The 15,764-nt window shown below is 39.6% G+C and overlaps 2 protein-coding genes across 3 annotated transcripts in view; both read left to right on the top strand.

The window, feature by feature from the left end:
* The window catches only part of agbl4 (AGBL carboxypeptidase 4), a 278,157-nt gene that overhangs the window by 202,391 nt on the left and 60,002 nt on the right, over positions 1-15,764 (top strand). The gene's annotated exons all lie outside the window — the stretch shown is intronic.
* Positions 3,954-12,770, top strand: bend5 (BEN domain containing 5). Of its 2 annotated transcripts, XM_053321689.1 has the most exons (7): positions 3,954-3,990; positions 4,123-4,181; positions 5,304-5,434; positions 6,348-6,819; positions 8,527-8,675; positions 10,847-11,060; positions 11,293-12,770. In XM_053321689.1, exons 3-7 carry the CDS (start codon positions 5,333-5,335, stop codon positions 11,487-11,489), a joined length of 1,134 nt encoding a protein of 377 aa, XP_053177664.1. In that variant the 5' UTR covers positions 3,954-3,990; positions 4,123-4,181; positions 5,304-5,332; the 3' UTR covers positions 11,490-12,770. The 2 variants fall into 2 exon arrangements, with proteins under 2 accessions (XP_053177664.1, XP_053177663.1); XM_053321688.1 differs by lacking the exon at positions 3,954-3,990 and having other exon boundaries at positions 3,998-4,181.

Below are 15,764 nucleotides of genomic sequence, written 5' to 3'. Positions count from 1 at the left end.
GGAAAGGTCATTTCAGACCTTAATGTAACTGTGTTTGTGTTGTGTGTGTGTGTGTGTGTGTGTGTGTGTGTGTGTGTGTGTGTGTGTGTGTGTGTGTGTGTGTGTGTGTGTGTGTGTGTGTGTGTGCGTGTGTGTGCGTGCGTGCGTGTGTGTAAAGAGCATGCATTACAAGGTCAGTATGTATTTGTTGTATTTTTTAAATATCCCATTTTGGTTATTTGTCTTTTTTGATGCAATATTATATATTGCTCTTGTCCAGTTTTCTTTAATGAATTTATTTGGTAGAATTTCTGGTTTTGACTATAATTCCTGTTGTTTGAATATACATTACAGTACAACTGATGCAGTAATGTTTAATACCTGAGTAGCAAATTACACAACAAATCAAACAACAAAAGTTAGTTCATAATGTATCAGGAATTCAGTTTGTCATATTATTGTACAGCATATATTCAAGATGTCATAAATGTGCTGCATTTTGCTTTTTAGAAACTAAGTTAGACATTTTACTACTTTTCTTAAATTTAGAGAAACCTAAAAGTTTTAGAACAGCCCAATATTTCCACTTTTTAAATTGAAATTCAAGCAATTCAAGTCCAATGAATAGCTTGAAATTGTACAAAGGTAAGTGGTGAACTGCCAGAGGTAAAAAAAAATAAAATAAAATAACAATAATAATAATAATAACAACTTTATTTTGTATAGCACCTTTCATGAAACCCAAGGTAAGGTTACCCAAAACAGAAAATTATACAAAAACACTTAAAAATGTAGGTCTTTCCTACACAGAAATTGCGAAGAAAGTCAAGGTGTCAGTGAGTACAGTTTCCTTCACCATCAAAAAGCATTCAGAAACTAGGGGAAACTCTGAAAGGAAGAGGTCTGGCAGACCCAAAGCCACAACAGAGTCAGAAGACAAGTTACTGAGAGTCAACAGCTTGCCTGATAGGTGGCTCACAGGACAACAGCTTCAAGCACAGCTTCATAGTGGTCGTAGTAAGCAAGTCTCAGTTTCAACCATGAAGAGAAGACTTCGAGATGCAGGTTTGACAGGTCGAGTTGCAGCAAGAAAGCCATTGCTAAGACGTCAGAATCCATGAAACACCACCAATGAACTACTGAAGACTGGAAGAAGGATGGACTGATGAATCAAAATTTAAAATATTCTGTTCATCACGCAGGAGTTTTGTACGCTGTCGAGTAGGCGAAAGGATGGTTCCTCAGTGTGTGACATTAACTGTCAAATATGGAGAAGGAAGCATGATGGTCTGGGGCTGTTTTTCTGGATCAAGGGTCGGCTACCACAGCATTCTACAGCGCCATGCAGTACCCTCTGGTATGCACGTAGTTGGTCAGGGGTTCATCCTACAGCAAGATAATGACCCAAAACATAATTCCAAGCTATGCCAGAACTACCTTAGGAATAAAGACCAAGATGGTCAGCTTGAAAACATTTTTTCAATAAAAAACTGGAAAAATGTCATTGTAGGAAAAGCATATGTGTTGCTAATAATATTAACGATGGCTCAGTTGTGTTGACAGAGAGCCAGCATGGCAGCTACATGGAATTCAGCCATTGTTATTATTATTTACACCTGTGCCTTTTTCCCACTGACAAGTCAAAATGTCATGTCTGTTAAAAGGCCTTGACACATATAACCAGACTTTATTAAGGTTTTTAACACACCCAAACAGTCTTGAGAGGGAGCCTAATTGAGCAAACATGAAAACACCTGAGTGGGCAGAACACCTGAGTGGGCAGAACATGGGTGTGAAAGGCCTTTAATACATTTTTAAACCAATGATATAAAATATACTATACATGTATACTGTATAAGACTGAAAAATTGATTTCATTTTTATATATCCTTATCAATAAAATACAGAAAATACATACTGTAACTACTGGCCTAGATAGAGCAGAGACCAATTATGCCTGCCGTACATACAGTATATAAGAGTGTGTACTTTATAGCTTACATATCACACGTTCACAAAACTGTATGTGCCTTTAAACAATGTGGTCTGGTTGAAGCCGAACATGAGAGTATAGCAGTGCAGTAGAGCAACATACGATGAAATAATTACAGCAAGAAAGAGCGAGTGCATGGCTCATGTTATGAGATTTCTGGAGCATGAAAATAGTTCTCACAGAAGCTGACATGATGCACAGTATCATATACAGTAAAGGTTAGAGCAGCAACTAAAAGAACTGTACTGTACTGTACTGTAAAGAACTGTGCACATATGGTAGGAATATAAAGTTGTGACAGCAATTATATCAGACTCAGTTTAACAAGATTATGCTATTAGGAATAATATGATGCATAATATGATGAAGTCAGGGGTAATAACTGAATGTAAATAATATGTTGGTGATTATAAAAGAAATATACCACTTAATGTGACTTGTTCTCAAAAATACTACACAGAAAGCATTTTGGTGAAAATATAAAGACCACCACAATCCAGAAATGTTGAAAATACTGTTACGTAAAAATGAATTTGGGGAGCTCAAACTTATTGAGTCCTATTGTGTCTACCAACATTTTCCCATTCAATAGATTTGGAGCACCTCTCTGAACTCCATTAAAGTTGTTGTCAAAAGTTTGAATTAAACTTTAAAAACACATCCTTTAAACGCTTATCACTTCATAGACAGAGCGCTCCAGAAACTGAGCAGCCTTATGTTGACAAGCCCAGCCTTGAGGACAGGAGAGCCATTGAACAGAAGCTTAGATTAACAGTAATCCTCTGTTCGACTTGTTTAGAAGCTGCTCAAATCTCTTGTTTATTACTCTTATACCTGTTATAGGTTGTGGGTCTCTGCCAAAGTAGCAGTGCATAGATATATGAGGTAATCAAGACTCAGCCTCAACCTGAAATGTTGCTGAATTGAACTTCTGTAAGTGGATTCTTCACAGAAAAGTGAAGCAAACTATAGCTGGAAGATGTAACCATTCACTTGTATTGTAAACAGCCTAAATTACTGCCACCATAACTGAAATAAAATCACTGGCAATATGCTCTGAGAGTTATTGTCACTGCATTGTTTGTTTGTTTTTAAATTATCTTGTATACATCTAACACACCGTGGGACTGGTCATACAGTACATTGAACAAACATCATGGTGAAGCTGGCATTTGAAACAGGCCTAATCATAACTAAACTAAATGCCTGAAACTATGAAATGAAATATCAGAGAAGAGAAAAAAGACTCTATATAGTTCTGCATCAGTTACTTTTCAATTACAGCAGCCGAAGCAGAACGAAATTGTTAGTGTCATTTATCGACTGTGGTGCTCTCCATTAGGGTAACAACTGAGAGAAATCCGTCCTATTGTATAACCACCTGGCTTTCTTACAATAACAAAGAGTTCATTTCTGTCAGCTGGCCTTAAAGTCTTTATGGTGTGATACAAAAAACAGATGAGAAGGCTGCGTCAGGAAACACAGGAGAACACATACAGACCAATGAAATCTGACCAGACAGGTAATCTCACTGTAGTTCCTCACAACTCCTATAGAAGACAGAGTAGTCATGGCTGTATCTGTGTGTTTTGAGAGATTAAAATTGGTCTAATCTCTTAAAACAGTGACATTTTCAATTAAAAAACATATTTGCATTATAAATATTTCTTTGTAGAACAACCCACTATGTGGCATTTTTCTTTTGTGAATTTTGTTTGATAGTCAAATACAACTGAAAACTTCTTTAATAAAATAATTATTAATACGTGTAATTGTTTGATACGATTCGAAACAAATGAATCAATATGTATTATGAGTAGATTTACATATGAACATTTCTTATCAGTTAAGGTAATGTCATGTCTATTACTTATGCCTTGATGATCAGCCCTGGTGATGTGGACCAGGCAAGAGTAGCCGAGCGCAGACACCATCCCCAACCCCCCTATGTGTATATTTTTTTAATACTTTGTGAGGAAAAACTGTCAACCATATCCAAAGTGCAGGACCAAAGAGAAGTAAATAATGTATGCTTTTGTTAGATTCTTTGAAGACGATATGTGCTACGCGTTACCCGTTTCAAATGTGGAAGATTTCAGACCTCTGCACAGAACAGATTTTGATAATCAGAAGGTGTATCTGGTTCACAGAACTGAAGAGAATGGCAGCGCAGGCCAGCCGTGCGAAGCACAGATCCTTGCCCTTGCAGGTAAGTTGCCCTCTTAGCACATCAGTTTTTCTCCTTTTAGAGCTGTTTCTCTCTGTCCGACCAACTAACGAAGATGTGCGTGAAACTCGGATACGTGTCAAAGCAAGTCCTTTTGTCCGATATGTCAAGACGTGATCAGCTGGAGTCTGACACTGAGAGCCACAACAACGTCCTCGGCTGTGGCTAGCTAGATGTGCTACTTAGATATGCTAAGATAAGTTTGGTATGTGGTCAGACCCTATTACCAGTGCTTTGCATTTCATGTTTACATTCGTTGTGTCGTGTTCCTAGAGTTGGCTCTCTTGTTTCGCTAGAGTAGTGCTGGATGTTTTGTTAAATACGTGGCATGCAACGTTAGCCAGTCACAGCGGTTGTTTACAACATGTAGCTAACGCTTGCTAGCTGGTTAGCCAGTTAGCGCTGACGCGCTAGTTAACTGCGTGCACACGCAGAGCTGTCACTACATTAAAATCACACCCGACGGCTTGTTATTGACCCCATATCATTTTTATACGTGTTTGTTGTTCTAGTTGAGACGCTAGCCGGACAACTTTGGTGTGTTGCGATTAGCTTGTTAGCCGGCTCATCAGTATGTTTGTGCCATACTGAAGGATGCGGTGCTGCAGTCATCTCCGTATATTAGACACCCGAGCAGACATAGCAACCTGTCCGTCAGTAACATGACAGCGCATCACGTTATTGTGCTGAAGTGTGCAGGTGACATGCCTGTCGTAGCTGCAGGTACAGTGATGTTGTTCACGGTCGTTTTGTAGACTCGATCTTTAACTAGTTAGCCACATTACTAATCCCCGAATCTGAGCTGTCGGGGCTGCAGCTCGGTCCAGTCTAACAAACGCGTTCACTCTGTCAGTCATGTTAAAGCTCTGTATGGCAACATCATTTGCATCACAGGTCTCTGTGATGTGCTTAGATGTTGCTTGAAAGCTAGGAGAAACGTTACCAGTGTGCTAAAGTTAGTTTAATCTAGGAGAATGGAGAGACTAAACGCCCATGGCTCGAGTTGGACAAATGGAAAAGAGTTCTGTTGGTACATGAGATGAAGAATCTAACTTTTTCTGAACTTCATGAGTTTCTTCATGCTTCTATTTCTGAATTTTACAGATACAGTAGAGGAATTTGAAGACAGTATAATGCAAAAGAAGATGAAAATTCCCAAGATGTCCATCAAGAATTCAGGAAACTGTATTGAGAACAATTTTGGAGAGGAGAGAATGCCACTCAGACATAAAAAGGTATGATCACCCAAAGTAGACAGTGATTATATTGTATTGTAACAGAAGTGTGTACATTTAAGCAAGTTATCAGCAACGCTGGAAAGTGGACTTGTGCCTATATGCACATTGACACCAGTATTATCACCACAATACTGCCCCTTGATTATGTTTTATCTATTTATAACACAACTGACATTACATTTTTGATGCAATTATAACATTGTAAAAATGATATATGTTTATATATATATATATACATATATATTTGTTAAAAGAAGTATTTCCCCTATAGTACATTATTTGATTTTAATTAATTTAAATAATTTAATTATTTGTCAAAAAAAAAAATCTAATGTCACCCAAATGTAAGTGTTGGTGCATGTGTGACTGCATGTGCCAAGTTGATATGTACTCATGAATCTTATATCTATTGATGATACCATGTCACATTTCCATAAACTTGGCTGACACCCAAAATCCCTCTCGCTATTTTTACCATATGCTGGATTAACACAAATTCAGCACTCTGGACAGCTGCCCTTTCACAGACAAATCCTCTGAGCAGCTCATCAAAGAACTCAGTGACTTCTCTTCTCCCAGTTCCTATTGAGATTCCCACAGTCAAAACAAATTGTGTGTCATATCATCAGACTGTCCGTCATATACTTTTTAGATTTGGTGTGTAGTTTTAACATCTACTGTGCATTCTGACTGTGGAATTGAATCACCTCTTGTCACACATTAAGTGCATTTTGTTACTGCTGCAGCAGATATTTGTGATATTAAGTAAAAGGTTCATAACAGGCCTGGCTTCAAAGAATGAGATATTTATATCATGTTCATATTCCTCTTTTTAGTTACAACTATTAAAATTATTTGTTTTAGGCTTCCCTAAATTGTTCCCTGAATTGACAGTTATTCTTTTCCTCAGGCCCTATCCCAAGACCACGGACGCCCCCTTTCCAACTCCTCCAAGAGCCTGGCAGCAGTAGTGGCTCGCCTGGAGAGAAATGCAGCCAGCTCTTGTATGGAGGGGGAAGAAGACCTGGACGAGGACCGGCTGGCTGAGGAGGGAGAGGATGCAGACGACGAAGATGACGATATGGAGGCAGAGCAACATCATCACCAGCAGCAACAACAGCATTTGGAGGTGGACACGGATTGTGTGTCTGAGGTAGCTGCAGCTGTGGTTCCCAGGGTCTTGTATGAGGAGCTGGTTCACAGCTACAGGCAACAGGAGGAGGAGATGAGGAGGCTGCAACAGGAGCTGGAGAGAACCCGCAGGCAGCTGGTGCAGCAGGCCAAGAAACTGAAAGAATATGGCAGCTTGCTGACAGAGGTCAAAGAATTGAGGGACTTCAACCGGAGGCTACAGGATGTACTTCTCATGAGATTAGGAAGCGGTGAGAGACCAGACACATGCAGACCAACACTCATATCACTGGTGCCTTTGCCACAGTTTAACAGTATCATTTAACCATAGTGGTCCACAGGAGAAGTTGTCCACAAAAGTCAAATCAGTTGGTATGGAGCATGAATACCTATGTAGTAGTAAAGCTGCAATATGGGTGCTCAGAAATATGTAATTTTGGAGTCAAACTGCAACACGTGTACAGTCAGAAATCGCCAGTAACAGTAAAAATTGGTGGGATTAAAGCATGTGGACACACTATAATCCCAGTGTTGACTGCATGTCGGCACAATTCATTGTACCCTTTCTGACCTGAAAAGGTTTTATGCCTTTTCTAAGAACAATGTCTTAGTTAATAAGTTTGAAAAAAGATGATGATTCATCTGGAATATTGTTAGCAATGAGATAAAGGTCTTTAAATACCTTTGTATTACTTTTCAGACGTCATCTGTTTAATTCAGCAGCAGCTGTGCATTACAACTACAGGTTAAATTCTGTGCCATTTAACTAAAATGAGGACACAGAGATATAGTTATAAATTAAAAATGACTAGAACAAAGTTGAGGTTGGAAATGTTTGTGTAGCTCATGCTTGCCTTGTAAGTTGGCAGGTTGGACTAGTGGTCATAACGAAAGTTTCTCTTAATAAGAGCATTTTATTGATTTACCACTGTGTTAAACAATGCATTGAACAGTGAGTCAGTTGTTACGTTACTTTACAGGGGTCCCTGATTTAAGTTGTGTTGGTTTGCAGTTTTATTTCTATATATTAATCTAAAAAAAACCTGATGTAGCAGTGTCACTTCTTCAGTCTATCAATATTGGTATTGTGCAGTTAGTTGGAGGTTGTTTATCTTGTGTAGTTTTATATCATAGACAATGTCTCATTAGGCACACAGGTCAACAGCAGCACGTTCCTGACCCAACCTAAAGCTCTCTAGGAAGAAAGGAGAAGAAACCCCTTCCCCAAAAACCTTAAGATATATTATCGGACCTCAGGACGGGAAGTTATAACAGTTAATAGACACTCAAAATACAACAATGAGATCATAATCCAACTATAGGATTTCAATAGGTTCAGGACTAAAGTAGTAAATCCCTTATAGGAAGTTGAATGAAATGCTCTGTAGTTGTAAGTGTGATTAAAAGTGGTGTCATTGCAGTGCACAACAGTATACAAACTGTAGCTTTGCCAGATGCTGGTGTTATAACACCCCCCCCCCCCCCGTAGATCTGGACCTGGCTAGGCCATCTAATGGACAGACTAAAGATTAGAGCACCCTGGGGTGCCGTCGGGCAGGGGATGGAGTGCACTGACCAATATTAAAACTCATCAACTACACTGGAGCTTAGCGTGGCCAGCCACCAAGCCAGCTTAGTCACTGGGTTAAAATAACCGCCTGTCTCGAGGCACAGGGAAGCCTCGGCCCAAGCCCAGCAGCAAGACCTGAAAACTCTTGGCCACATGCTACTAGGTAACCTAGGGATTAAGGTGCAACTGGTTGTTTACAACTGATGCATTATCCAATGTTATTGGACACTATTTTTTTTTTATTGTTATCCTCTGTGGTTTTGGAAAGTTTACCAGCAATTGATGAATGGCTTTTGACTTGGTCTCAACTTTAAAAAAAATAGTTGACAGATGTGGATTTGTTGCTTGTATCCTGTAATATTAAAAATCTTGTTTGTTTCATCTCCAGAGCCTATGCATGACAATGGCACTCAGACAATCAAGGCTGAAGTGGTTGAACCCATTGTTGAGGCCCAGGAAACATGCAGAGAAGAAGCCAACACCAGTTCCAGCTACTCGCCATCTCCCAGAACAGTGTACACCTGCAATGATGGGAAGGTCAGTCTCACTGCACTAAAGAACACTCTTTATTTTGTGGGATTTTCACGTTTCCCTCTAAGCTGGTACATGATTATCACCCTTTTCAACTGTTTTGTTTTGTCATGTCTTAGTCTGATCACATGGCTGTTTATCTGCCAACAAACCTGCCATATGGTCTTTGTGATGCTCCCTGTTTTCATCTCCTTTATCTTTTTTTGTCTGTTTTGACATTTATTGTTGGAGGCAAAATAACCCAAAATGTAGACAAAAGCTTGCCCCTGCACTAAAATTCAAAACACATACTGAAAAAACCATAGCTCAAAAACAGACCGACAGGCCTTTTAGATTGAACAGAAGACCACAAATGTAGAAGACAATCTGGTGGTTTGATGCTGTTAAAGGTTTGTTTTTTGTCATATAATCAAACACTACAATACAGAATGTGTATTTAAACCTTCACTTGCTGATTATCCCAGTAGCACCTCTCAACCTTTGAGTGGCCTATACCCTGTGGGTGAACACGGGAAGTAGCCTGATTTTGTAGGAAGTGCTGTATTTCCTCTCAACACCCATGACCCTGGGAACACACTGTCATAGTTGATCAGTCCCTTCCCCCTTGGCCGCTGTGCCCTAGCAGGTAAACAAGGTTGAGAAGATTATTATTGTTCCTGCAAGCCCAGCCAGCATCATCATTGTTTATTAGGCTGTTATGGTTCTTTACTCCCTCCACTGCTGTAACTCAACGACCGTCCTGTCTCTGATGACAGGGGGGGAATTGGTACTACAAGCTCTGGGGCCTGCAGCCACTTCAAGCGTGAAGAACACTTGCAAATTAGAACTCTCCTACATCAGGGACCCCATATTAATTATTTGCACGAGAGGAATTTAAAGTGACTGACAGGTTAGCCCTAGTGAGAGAGTGAAAGAGGGGAATAGGTGGAAAGGAAGGAGGAGAGAGATAGAGAGGGAGAGATAAGTGAGAGCAACGGTGAGGGAGGATGAAAACAATCTTGTCTAACTTGAGGGCAGTAAAAAGCTTGTTTGCTGGCCGGGGGCCTAAAGCACATTAGCTGCACAGGGAAAAGCCTTTTGGATGCTAGCCTAAAGACTTTACAGTGATAAGAGAGTAGAGAAGGGAAAGAGAGTCACATATGCCCCCCTCTGCATTAGTTCACCTAGAAGACCAGGGCAGTCTGGCTAGGCTGGCAATCGGCTTGGAGTGTTTGGTGCAAGCTTATGCAACGTGCAGTGACAGTGTGTGGAGAGCTACAGGCAGAGTTCATAGTGGAGGTAATCCAGGCTACAAGCAGCCAGTGGCCTGAGCTTATTTACGTATCCTAGTTGGTGAAAGTGGTGCTTCTTGGGATTTGTAATTTGAGTGAGAGCTAAGTGAGAGCTGGTTAAGATGTGTTGTACTGCTGCTAGCTATGATCTTCCTGGTCCATTTAGGTTTAGAGGGTTTTACATCCACATGGAGTATTGGAGATTGGGGACTGGCAGCATATGTCATCAAATGTCCCAGGCAAATGGGATGGGAGCATCATCATCACGGAATATTGATAAATGTATAAAAATATAAGAATGTGTAATGAAGGTGTTTAACTACATGTGTAAACGTGTTGTTTTGTTTCAGTAAAAAGTCGTACTCTCCAAATATAATACCAGATAAAGTGAAAGAAGCCTACTTTTCTGTTGCTCTCTGCTTTTAGACTCCTTTTTTCTTACATTTTGTTTCAAGTTAAATTAAATGATCAACCCTAGTCCAAATCTGATCTATAAACAACAATACAGTAACCATTGCATTAAAGTCTGATGTTTGTATCTATTAAACTAGAGAGAAAACAGGGATAAAATCTATGTTTTTGTCCACTTTCAATTCACACTTCTTTTTTTTCTCCTGAAGGCTTCTAATACAGCTTATTTCAACTTCACATATTCTGAATATGGATTAATGAAACAGTTGGTTAACTACTATAGCTTTACTTTTAGAAAAGGCGTATTTTCTCTACTGGATGGGGCAGACAATAGGAATGGTTTAAATCCAGGATGAGTGAGCAAGTGCAGAGTAAACAATCCCTTGCAGAATGTAGTGTTAACATACAACATTTATAACATTTTTGATGTTCGGCGTACAGTATATTCATGTTTTAAAATGTGGTATTAATAGTCTTTTCTTGTCCTCTCCACAGGTACACCTTGGTGGTGGTATTTGGGTGGAGGAGGAGAAGTGGCACCAGCTGCAGCGAACCCAGGGAGACTCCAAGTTCACAAAGAACCTGGCTGTAATGATCTGGGGCACAGAAACCCTCAAAAACCGTAGTGTTACTGGAGTGGCCACCAAAAAGAAGAAAGATGCTTTGCCCAAACCTCCACTTTCACCCAGCAAGCTGAAAATTGTCAGAGGTAAGAATCCTCCCTGCACTTAAAGTTTAAACCTATTAAATGAGAGAGATGGATCCTCCCTCTGATGGATCTCTTGTAAGCTGAGATGAGTTGGAAACTATCAGGTACAGAAAAACTATCTGCTTTATTCATATTGCCTGTCAGTCACAATTATGTTCATTAAACATCAGACAGAAATAAGGTCATCAGTTTTAAATTTCATGTGGTCTGACTACTCCCACTCCTTCCCCAGAGTGTCTCTACGACAGAGTGTCTCAAGAGACAGCCGACAGTGCAGAGATTACGCAGAGATTGTCCAAAGTGAACAAATACATTTGTGAAAAGATAATGGATATCAACAAGTCCATCAAGAACGAGGAGCGACGGGAGTCCAAGCTGCTCATCAGACAGACAGTCAAGATGGAGAACTTCACATATGACGGCATGTAGTGATCAACTGTTGTCACGCCGGCGCCTTCTGCCCCCTCCCCCGTGGTCCGCAGGATATTGAGGGGACTTGATTTTGGGTGGTTGGAGGATGTTTGTCACAGTTTCAGGAGCAGTTATATTCCTTTTACACATTGGATTGGTTATAATGTGAAATGTTTAAAACAAATAGGCCCCTTCTGAGCTCCCTATGTGACTTGAGCAACCATCACCTTCCTCAGTGCCCAGTTTGCAAATTTGGCTCACAGACAGCTTTACCCACTGGTCAGAAGTTGAACACGTGAACTAGTTTGATGTGAACTGGTATGAGTATTTTTATAAGCTTTACTGTGGGATTGGTACAGAGACACAGTTTATTGAGGTGTGTGCATTTGTGTCAAAAGAGAGATTAGATGTGATTGTGAGATTAATTTATTGTTCTGTGTCAGAACATACTTTTTTGAGTCCTTAAACTTTTAAAAAGTAAGAGGTTATTTCCCTTGATAAAGTCTTCTGATGCTATAAAGAGGAGGTTTGTCGCTTGCGTTAGATTTTAGATGTGCGAAAGGTTGGAGGTTTTGGTGACCACCCAATAACTGCAGACGATCTGAGTGTTTGCTGTTGGTACTTACTGCATAGAATGGGACATCAGGGTCTCGAATGCATAAGTCTTAATTAGTAACAGCCATATTGCAACAGAGCCTGTGTTGCTCCAAGAGATTCATTTTGAGAGTTTGCTTCCCCTTAAACTGTAGGTCAATCACAACCCATTGCTTCATTAAAAAGAGGGCTTACAGGGGTTTAATGGGAAGTGTGACTCTAGAATCTATAGATTGCTGTATTTGTTTTGTTTTTTATGTTGATCTTTTAGTTATGAACATTTGCCATCAATGAGAGGGCACGAGGAAAGGTTTTTGATGTGATATTCCTGTGTTACTCTCAATCAAACCTGTCACTTGGAGACAATTTGACTGTTTAACAAATTGTGGTGGTACAGGCATGTTGATGCCCAGAAAGGCCTTAAATGGATTTGGCAATCATCAGGGACTGGTATGCCCCTGGATTTTCTAGTAAGCTGTGATTGTAAATGTATAGTAAGCTGAAGTGATGAAGCTTCATCTGCACTTTGCTGTGAGAATGTAAGAGGTGGATAGGTACTATTTTCTGTGTGTTTCTCACCATTAAGTTGAGCTGAGCCGGGCTGCTCGCTGTCCCACCCCTCCTGTAGCTAAGAGATGCTGCGCTGCACGGGAAAATGTGGGGAAGAAAATCAGGGCACAGCTCTGCAAGGTTCACGTCAACTTCTTGTGGAAGCAGTGTTAACTGTGGGTAAAGCTGTCTGAAACACTATTGTGCTGTTGATGTTTTCTGGGCCTCCTGCACCCATAATACCCCCCCTCTTTTTTAAGGCATGCCACTGGGGAACAAAGTAAGGTTGCTCCAGTGACAATTTCCTCTGAGCTATGCCATCAGAACTTTGAAAATGTCCTCTTTTTCTTGTATGTTTTTTAAAGTTTGTTTTTTTTTCTCTTCGATTGTTTTATTGTTGGTTTGTGTGGCTGTCTGCAGGCTGGAACTAAATGCTGCAGATTGAAATCTCAACTGTGACCTAGCAGTGGCTAACTGTGAATCTGCTGCAGAGCTGCCCATCAAGCCTTTCTCCTCTTCACACTCTAGATTCTTGTATGTCGGTTGGTTTATTTCTCTCTATCATTTTTTGTCTGTCTTGGTTTTTGTTATTTCAAAAGTTCAGATCAGCCTTTTGTTAAGCTACCTTATGTTTTGGAGATATTTTAGTGTACATAAGACATTGTTTTCTTTTTTCTTTTTTTTTTTAAATTTTTCACCAAACTTAGATATTTCAGTTTCTAGTCATGTTACATATTATAGTTTTAAGGTTCTGGTCAAGTTCTGATTTATCTAATTGATGTTGTACTTCCCTGACAGTTTTTTGTGTTACTTTTTACACTTTTTTGTTTGCTTTTTTTGTTTGTTTTTTTCCATACAAGTTGTTGGCTTTAGGCTTGATATTGTATCCAAATGTAGATCAGTAGAATCTACAATTGAGTGAAAAAATATCTCCCTTTCTAAGCCAAGTGATCTCTGTGGAACAAGAGAGACAAGGCTTCCCTTAGAATGAGATTTTGACAGAGCCCATATATTATATTACATTCACAACACGTGATATTTGATAAACCTCACTTGGAATCTTCTAAAGATCTGCCACAGTAAGAAAAGAGTCTGTATCATTGAACCATTGTACTGTAACAATGGAGATGCAGTAGTTAGATCAACACATCATTTACATTGAATGCACTTTAAAACTTCTGGGCAATTTCCTCAATATTAAAGGTATACTATGCAGGATTTGTCGATTGCTGTTCGTACACATGGAATTCAAAGTTGGCCCCTCCACCCTGGCTCAACAACACCACAGCATGCAGGACAAGAGCAGCAGTAGTTGAGCAATCTATAGAGTGAACGAAGAGAGGGAGCAGTGACCGCAGAACAAAACAGTGAATCAAATCAATAAAATGTTATTGTCTGATTGATTGTTAGGCAGTGGTTAACCCACACCTCTGCACCCTTCATCCTGTCTGCTGTGGCATCTCTGCTCTGTGTGTGGAGCTTAGCCCCACCCTCGGTAACCTGCTTGATACGCTAACACCCTGCACTCTGTTATTGGCTGGGGGCTACACACCCACTGCCCAAAGGTTGATGCCCAATAACATCGTGAACACAGTACAATAATAAGAAAATACAGGCAGAGGGCAGAGTCTCTATAGTTAAACACACTGCCATACACTTCTAGTGGGTTATTAGTAATGATTGAGAGGGATTCTTTTTTATGAGTCTATTGTTAGGAAAATCCTGCATAGTATGCCTTTTAAAGAAATGTACTTGTGGTATTCGTCCTTTTAAAAAAAAATCTATATACTAGATTAAGGCTTAGCAACCATTGTATTTTCATGAAGCACCTTAGAACATTTTGGTTTATTGTTTTGTATGGCAAGAATGAGTTATGGGATATATTTTTGTTTTGTGTGCCCCAGACATGCCAATGCTCCACAACAAGCTTGATAGATTTAATACTTCCAAAACAAATATTTAAATCTTAAAATATTTATTTGGGGTGTTTGGAAAACCAGTTTACCACAAGTCACACTATGTTGAAACTGGATTCTTTAACTCCACCGTGGCCTCCTGATCAATAAATGGCTTACTTAACGAATTGACAAGCAAACGTCAAAAACGTTCAGCTTGCGAGCCCAAACTGCGATTCACCAATCTTAAGACTTTTACCTTTTTGAAATGTGCACTCTGACTGGAAAATGTGCTTTAACTTAATTTGTCAAGATGCTGGTTATGTGTAGATATGACTTAGATAGAGATAATTGTGTGTTTTTACAAAGAAGTGGTCATTGTAAGCCAAAGTATTGAATGCTGAGATCAAGCTAAAGAAAGGGGGTGTACTGAATGAGGAATCAGCCGGGTTTGCACAAAAAAAAAGGCCCATGCCAAGGTAACAGAATTTAGTGAATCTTAATCCACCAAAACGGTGACCTGTTATTGATATATTTTTTGGATTTCTAAAAATATCCAATTTTCTTTGTCCTTTAGTTTTTCTTTTCCCTGTACAAAGCAACATGTTAGGTTTACGTGTGCTAGCATGTATTTAAAATACATGCTGTTTAAAAGAAAGAAAAGATTTCTGCTGTGCAAAGGATTCTTGCTGAAATTCTGACACATTGTGTTGTGTATTGTGTTTGTGTTTGTTTCTTTGTTGTTTGATGCCAAAAGGGGATGGGGTTAAAATAATGCTTTAAGATAGAGCATTTATAGAGCTATTACATAATCTGAAATGTTAACTTGTTTTCAAAGGCTGGTTTCCTGGAGCACGATTAAGCCTAATCCTTTAACTAAAACCATCTTTAGCGGATGAAATCTGAATGGAAGTGCTGTATGTTTTTAACCCAGATTTAGCTTAATCTGTGATGGCAAGGCCAATCTCTATCAAATGTACCAAGTCACTTGCAGAGGAGCAGTTTGGGTTTTTCCAGCATATTAGTAACATACACCAACAAATAACCTGACAGAGTCATAAATGGATACCGTAGGCTAGTTTGGCTCTGTAAGACAACACCAGACCTTCCAGTACTCTCACTGTCACACTCAAGTAGCGATAGGGAGGAACCTTGCTGGCTCTGTGATCCTCTTCCTGTCCACCTCTAGTTCCTTACTCTCCTGACATTTATATGGACTGGATTTTAAAAATGCACATGTATCAAGATAATAACA

The sequence above is a fragment of the Scomber japonicus genome, chromosome 7, assembly GCF_027409825.1.
Source record: "Scomber japonicus isolate fScoJap1 chromosome 7, fScoJap1.pri, whole genome shotgun sequence".
NCBI classification, from domain to species: Eukaryota; Metazoa; Chordata; class Actinopteri; order Scombriformes; family Scombridae; genus Scomber; species Scomber japonicus.
Note: the sequence above shows the minus strand (reverse complement) of the source record. Positions and strands in the feature narration are given on the sequence as shown.

Excerpts from the sequence above, each read along its gene's own strand:
- bend5 (XM_053321688.1), top strand. The coding sequence starts at position 3,998 with ATGTATGCTTTTGTTAGATTCTTTGAAGACGATATGTGCTACGCGTTA. Across the intron at positions 5,435-6,347 it reads TGCCACTCAGACATAAAAAG|GCCCTATCCCAAGACCACGG; the intron begins GTATGATCACCC and ends TCTTTTCCTCAG. Across the intron at positions 6,820-8,526 it reads TCTCATGAGATTAGGAAGCG|AGCCTATGCATGACAATGGC; the intron begins GTGAGAGACCAG and ends TTTCATCTCCAG.